General features: G+C 37.8%; 1 protein-coding gene across 4 annotated transcripts in view; it reads right to left on the bottom strand.

Moving 5' to 3' along the window:
* Positions 1-376: 376 nt before the first annotated feature.
* The window catches only part of BNC2 (basonuclin 2), a 436,346-nt gene continuing 429,120 nt past the window's right edge, over positions 377-7,602 (bottom strand). For 3 of the 4 annotated variants that reach the window (XM_039240935.1, XM_039240932.1, XM_039240933.1), the window contains one exon: positions 377-2,148. In XM_039240935.1, the coding sequence (XP_039096866.1) occupies positions 1,488-2,148 (661 nt within the window). In that variant the 3' untranslated portion in view covers positions 377-1,487. Of the gene's footprint in view, positions 2,149-3,716; positions 3,751-7,602 lie in introns of all 4 variants that reach the window. The other variant, XM_039240934.1, reaches the window with a different exon arrangement.

The raw sequence follows: 7,602 nt of genomic DNA, 5'->3' as shown, positions 1-7,602 counted from the left end.
GTACTGCTGCTATGAAATGTCTTTTGATTTTGTCTATCAGACAGGCCTGAATCATAGGACTACTGCAGAACTTGCAACAAATTACACAGCCATACAACAGACCAACCCAGTTCAGACTTTTGCTTTCTTTTTAAAGGAGAAGGGGTAGGTCCTGCAAATGAATGTTCAACACTGTCACTGCATTCAGCTTTGTTCCATAGTGAGTAATTTGGGCTTTTGTATCCTGAAATACTATCCTGCCTCTGAAGAATAAATGCCTTGGCTGTTTCACACCACATAATTTTGTTTTCCTTTTATGTAACTTAACATATAAGCAAGAAGGATGCAATGTTGATTCTAATAACATTCGGCACTTGAAAGAATCACCAAGTGTGTGTTTTTTTTTTTTTTAAAGCGGTTTTCTGGTGGCCGACAAATTGGCCTGTGGTTATGTTGAGTGACTAATTGTATTTTCTTTTCTGGAAACTTGTGCAAAGTTGGCAGTTTTGTGTTAACACTAATACTTTTGTTTGGCATTTGTGCCCTATACTGACCAGACCATTTTTATACAAGTGATTTTTTTTTTTAAAAAAGACACTTACTTGAAGTATGGCAATAGTTTAAGGATAAAAAAGAAGCATGGATATTACACGTCCCCTTGTAGTGTATGAAAAAAAGTGCATGACTGGGTTTATGTACTAGTACAGGACATTTTAAAAAATCAGATCTGTGCTGTAAAGCATGCCAGCACCTCCTTATCACTCTATCTAGCAGGTAGTAAAAACAAGACCATGTTTTTTTTTTTTTTTAAAAGAAATGTGCATTAATGCTAACATAAATGAATAGAGCTAGCCAGCAAACTATTTTTTTCCTGCATATCTAACAGCTGGATGTAACTGTAAAAATTAAACAAAAGAGTTAAACAACCATCAATACAATTGCTTTACATCATTGGCCTCTCAAGGCTAAATATTTACAGGTGAATCTGCCATGCTTTAATTGAAGATTCTCTCAAAACCTTAAAGTTCACAAAAGACAACTATAAGAAGTTCCTTTTTTGTTTCTTTTTTTTTTTTTCCCTTTTATTTTTTTGCAGGCAACAGTCATGGGTACAACAAACTGTCCCTTTGCAGAGGACCAAGAATTCTTATTCTGTCAGAATTTGGGCCAGGTGCACACTTTTGTGTGTGTGTGTGTGTGTGTGTGTGTGTGTGTGTGTGTATTTATGTGTGTTTTAAGGGTACTGTTTTCACCCCCAAATGAAAGATCCCACCCCTTTCCCAAAAATATAAAGGTAAAAGAAAAACAATTTCAAAAGCACCTAGTGTTTATCTTTATGTATCTAAAGAAAATGTGTGTGTGTGTGTATGTAGACACAGAGGCATACATGTGTATACATACACACACACATACACACACGCCCAGGTACACAAGCACACACGGACTATGGCAGTTCAAACATTTAGGCCATCTGGTGAGAGCTGGCATTTGTAGTGTCCGTTCTGAAACTAATCTACTGAAGTGAAGGGAATGTTTTTGTGGAGATTAGGGTTCTGACTGTGCCGGTTTCGGCTTCGCACAGAGGAGAACATCATATTGCAACCGGGAACTTTGCACTTGTGCATTTCTCGCAAATGCACAGTTTTGTAGTGCACTCTCAGAGTCCCCTTGTTGCTGTACATTTTGTGGCAAATGTTGCACATGATCCCACCATTGCTCCCGGACAAGCTGTTGAACATCAGAGATCCTGAAACTTCAGCCCCTAGACTGCCAGGGAGGGCAGGGGCCTCGGCCTTGTGTGCTGACTCCCCACTGTCACTCGCCCCATCAATGTCGTCGAGGAGAATCCCCTCATCGCTGCCTGCATCGGATTCTCGGGAAGAATGGATGCTGCTGCTGGACTGCAGGCTGGAGGTGGTGCTCAGGTCAAGGACCATGTAGTCCTCTGCCATGCCTCTCCCGTACCCATTCAGGTGGGAGTCTTCAGTCCCTGCGGGAGAGGAGGCGTCTTCCCTGACATCGAGCCCCAAGGGGTGCTGGGCACCATAGATCTTCATCAAAAATTCATCCCGGAGGCCCTTGCTAAGAGAGGGCTGCACTGAGTCCAGGCCCATGTCATCGAGTTCTTTGGTCAACAGTTTGCGATGCAGGTTTATGTTGGCACTGTGTCTAGGAAAACAAGAGGGAAGGGGGGGTAGGTGCAGAGGGAGTGGGGAGGGGTGAGAAAAAGGAGAACATTTTAAAATTGATTCAGCTTCCACCAGGCATCAAATAAGCACATTCATTGCTAATTACACCATTATAAAAGCAAACATTTCCCTACATGCTCAGGATTTGGGAGTAAGTGGCGGTGGGGAGCGCAATCAGGAGAACTTTTCATTAACATCATTTTTTAGAAGAGTAAAATTCTTCAATGGTAGGATGAATGCAAGCCCATGCACCTTTTTCTCAATGACAGTTCTGTTAGCTTTAGTAGGTAGGTAGCAGCATCGGCTGCAGAGAATCTCACAGCAGAGATTTCAGAATATATTAAATAGGATAAAAGAATGGAAACTTTCTGCTGTCTAAACTGAATAATTTGAATTTACACCTAAAAAAAGAAACACAAAGCAAAACAAGCTCTTTTTGTCCTATAGCGCTTTATTTAGAGGTATAGAAAAGATCAATTTTTTTAAAAAAGTAAATGGTCTAGATAATTTCAGTTTAAACTCCAAAAAATAATGAAATTTTTCCCCCTCACCTTTCTGCACTTCAAGTTTTATGTAGGAAAAATTTAGTTTTACAGATTACTAATTTGAAATATGGTTACAGACTATCATAAATCCCTTTTCTCAAAATAATGTGGGATCTCAGCTAATCTAATAGTAAAATAGACTTAATTTTCAGAAACTGCTGCCTTTTGGAGTTGAACATGCTTTCATCAAGTAGTTCAACTTTTAAAATGTAATCCTTTAAAACAAAACCTGAAAAACAGAAATTGTTTTTAAAAATAAAACCCGCCCACCATTTAAAAATCCCAAAGGGACAAAAAAGAAAAAACCCGCACAATAAATACCCCCCAAATTAAGCACAATATACAGTCCCCTCTATTTTAACAACTGGAATCTGTACTTCTTAGACAAGCAAAACTTTTACTCTACTAAGTGCTTTGCTTGTAAAAAAAAAAAAAAAAAAAAAAAAAAAAAGATACGAATTGTCCCACAGCATCCATAGATCCGGATGTCATGATTTACAAAGCCTGATATGTTATTATCTATCTGAAAACATTGCCTTTGTATTTACATCCCCCATTTATTTTTAAAGTGCCCTTGGGCATATACCTCTCTCCACCTGCAATTCTCACATGTTTGACAAGTACCTAAATTGAAGGCTTACCCTTCCAAAAAATAAACCAATAAATAAATACACAGATACAGAAAAGCTTCTCGGGAATGGCGGAAGCTCTCCATCTTGAAGAAGTAATTGTGATAATAGAAATGACCTAGAATGGCCAGTATAACATTCAACAGACCTCTTGATTGTGATTAAAACGTATGAAACTCCAAAATGCGTCACTCCATTTGGTGACAAGCATGGCTAATTTCTTAGAGATGGTTGAGAGGTATGTGCCTCAGAGACAAGAAAGGTAGGAAAGACTTCTCCACCTTTCCACACAAGACAATATTTAGCACTCCGGGTGTTAAGGGGCAGAGGGGCGGCAGCCCTCTCCACACTGCACTTAGGAAGGCTGAGCTTACCTTGTGATAATAAGATCAGCTTTCTAATCTTTTGCTAAATCGATCACAAAAGAAAGCAAGAATGAGAGACAGAGAAAAAGAGAGAGAAAGAGAGAGAGAGAGAAAACAAATTCACATTCTAGACATCTGGTTTAAAAAAACGCAAACAATAAAATAGGGATTTAAAATGTTCTGATCACAAAATCATTTCTGTCATAAGCGATCATCTCATATGCTGTCTTGATGATTTTCAGATCAGCTGTATCATCCAAAAATCATAAACTGAATTGAGATAAACCAAATTCACAGCATCATCATCATCCATAAATGAGTTCTACTCAGACACATGCAGTGTGCAAATACGTGAGTGATAAACAGAAGCTGTCCCCGCAGTCCCTGCTCTGACACTGTTGCTCCCGTTTCCTTGGTGTCAGATGGCAGATGACGCCAAGTGCAGGGTGCTAAGCAGAGTGCAGGAAATGCCTACCCTGACATGTGGGTGTGACACCCCCAGAGTTATAAGAATGTGGAAATAGAGTTACACTACGTAAAATTACTGTTGATAAAACAATCTGCCAACTGTACGTGGCCCACGAAATCCTACCCCTGTGTATTATTTTTAACACCCTCCCCACTTTCTTAATTTCACAAGCACACATTTTTGCGATGACTGTAATCTAGAACTCTGTTGCTTCTCACACATCTGCAGTTACCACTTCCTAGATTCACTGCTGAAAAAACAGCAGCCAGACACACAGCAGTCACATCAAGACACACTGAATAAGGAAGAATAAATTAACATTAACAAAAGGACACACTGATCACCCAGATGGACACTTCTTTCCTAAGATGACTTGTGAAATTACACATCTCTACTGATATGTTACCAGGAAGAGAAGTTTCTCTTCATTTCTCACTTACAGCAATAGAAATCTGTAATCTAATTAGATGATGTACCAGCCCTCAATATCTGTCAACCAAACGATGTGCAGAAATGTGTAGACTAGCTCTGGCACTCCGTTCCAGAGTGTCCCTTTTCCGCTGTCAGCAGTACTGTTGGCCTCTGCTAATATAATTACATTGACTTTTATTCAATTAAGTGCTATCCCTTGCTTAAAAAAAAAAGCTACTTTATCAATTGATTCAGGTGTAATGCAATAATAAAGATGAACTCATGGCAGTGCATTAGCTCTGCTGTTCATAACTTCAGTACACGGGTTCATTCATAGTAGTCGATTTCCATTATGCAACCACAGTTCAAGAGAATTGATTCCTTTATGCTCATTTCTTAATCTATTTCATTTCTGTTTAATAATCGTCCTAAATACCATGTGCAAAACACTTGAAGTGGGGATGGGAAGAACAGGCTTTGGAAAGTCTGCTCATTCACTCTCATGATAGTGGTCTTGGATATTTTCTAACAAATGCACGCAGTATTACTCGGGTAGAGAGAAGAAAAGTGAGAGAAGGAGAGAAAGAAGGTAGACATATTCTTTATAGAGAGTACTGATCCTATCCCTCAAGAGGTTAGGTTCAGTCTCTACAGAGTAGACAAAAGGCAGCATTTGATCTTAACAAAGACCTATTGTTGGACTCTGGAATCAGTCGATCCAAACCATTAATTGTCATAAAACATTGTCCTCGTGAGGAGACACAAAGACCTAGGGTTAACAGCAATTTACGAGTTTATTTGGATCAGCAAAATTAAAGAGGCAAAAAGAAAGGGAAGATGGAAGAGACACAGAAAGAACCTATGCCTACTGATGATTAGGTGAAGAGAACAGAATCCTAAAATGGGAGGAAAGCCAGAAAGTGCTGAAGTAGGAGAAGGACACCTAGTAGAGGAAGCAGTGTGGAGTAAGTAGAAGGAGGAATTTATGAAGGAACCAGTTTTGAGCTCTCCAGAGACAGAGATGGTTTTTCAAGTAGCAGAGTTATTGTGAATATTCATCTCCAGAAAAGAGAAATGATCATGAACAAAAATACAGCTTGTATTAGAACTCATTATATTTTATAAGAACATACCCAGTATGAAAATTCTACTTGCTTTGATTAGGTAGGGATGCCTATATTCAGATGCAAATTCCTCTCAGAAAAAAACAAATTACTGGGATGGAGAGAGATGAGTTCCTAGGTAGAAAGGGTAAGATCTGGTCTTACTAGGGATCTGGTGTGTTAATGAGTACAGTAGCACTCACAAAAGAGGAGTCCAAAAGGTAGCCCCAAGATAGTCACTTTCAAGAAGAACACAAATTAAATCGCATTCAATCTCCAGTCTCCTGCAGTAAAGGAGAATACTTTGCACATAGGAGACACCTGAAAGTACTTTTATTGGCCTCCAATCAATAATATGCACAAGTCTTAAAGAAGCTTTTCCCAAAATACATTGAGGAAGAAAAAAAACAATGATCCTAAGACTGGAAGCACATAACTGAATAAGAAAAGACACTGATAATAAGCGAAAGGTACTTCTGACCCTATTAATACTCCAGTGTGGCACATGGAAATGCTATATAATTAAGGCATGAACTAGTCCTATAACTTGAGGTGTGCTTGGAATTACCACTGCTTCCTCTGAATCTCTGTATTCTTTCCTATTCCCTCCACACTATGAGTGTACCAAACGCCCTTTGAAAACTTAAGATTCTTCTTAAGAGAAAAAAGTAATGAAGCCATGGGTCGGGGAGGTCATAAAAACCAATATAAACTCCTTGACATGCTGAGTGGAAGGAAGTACTCTAACTGGACTAAAGCGGACACCATTCCTTTTCTGTTTCTCTAATAAAAATTTTACTGATGTCAGTTATATCTCAATTAAAAAAAAAGAACACTACCATGCAACCACAGAAGACACCAATTTCATTAAACACAGTTAAGTAAATGCAAGTGAAAGAAAGGAAGTCTTGCTGGGCATTTCCTTTCTCATGTCTCTCTTGTTCTGATGCCCACTTAATGCAGTATTTGATTTATAAAAATTAAAAAATTTAGAAGTCTTTTGAGGTTTTAACATTGACTTTGATATACAGGGAAAGACTTTTTTTTTTTTTTAAAAGAAAAAAAAGTTCATGCCCAAATTAGAAAATCAGAATCCAAACTGAATCAATCAAAACTGAATAAAGTGAATTAAGCCATAAGTTACATGAGAAGTCCAATATGTAACTCTAAATTCTTAAACAGTTTTGAACCATTCTAAACTTAGTTAAACAAAATACTTGATAATTAATTAACAAGTATTTCAGGTGAAATGGAATTGAGGCTTCATTTTGGATTAGTTTTTGTATTTATTTTCTTGCTCACCTCTCTCTCTCTCTCTCTCTCTCTCACACACACACACACACACACACACACACACTCTTCTCAAATTATACCGTCCAGAATGTCAGTGATGTACACAAAACAGATATCATAGATATCATATATATGGTGTGTATGTATGTGTATGTATATTTATGTATGAATGCATATATGGGGATAGAGAAATGAATTTATAACCAATCTAGAGAAACCTAGCTGCCTGATTTGAAAGTACTGTGGGATACTGAATCAACAATACTCCTACTAAATAGAAACGTGTATCTATCCAAATCCAAAGAAATGAAAAATTAAATTCTGTGCCCCTCATTAATTCTTTTCTTATCTGGATGGCTATGACATTATTTGCTGTATTAACCCTCCCAAATTTTTGAATTAATGGTAGGAGGCTTACAGCTCTGTGGGTTAAATGACATTTTTGATAGTATATATTTCTGGAAACTAGTAGTTGTTCTATAGTCTATTATTTAAAGATTCTCTCCAAAAGAGCTGAAAACCATCTCTAGCTCACACACACACACAAAAACTGAATGTGTAATTTTAGTGAATGCTTAAAAAAAAAAAACTCCAAAAGAAGTACATATGAAATGCAAGA

Source organism: Hyaena hyaena, unplaced genomic scaffold (assembly GCF_003009895.1).
Source record: "Hyaena hyaena isolate Hyena2069 unplaced genomic scaffold, ASM300989v1 scaffold_185, whole genome shotgun sequence".
Lineage (NCBI taxonomy): Eukaryota > Metazoa > Chordata > Mammalia > Carnivora > Hyaenidae > Hyaena > Hyaena hyaena.
Note: the sequence above shows the minus strand (reverse complement) of the source record. Positions and strands in the feature narration are given on the sequence as shown.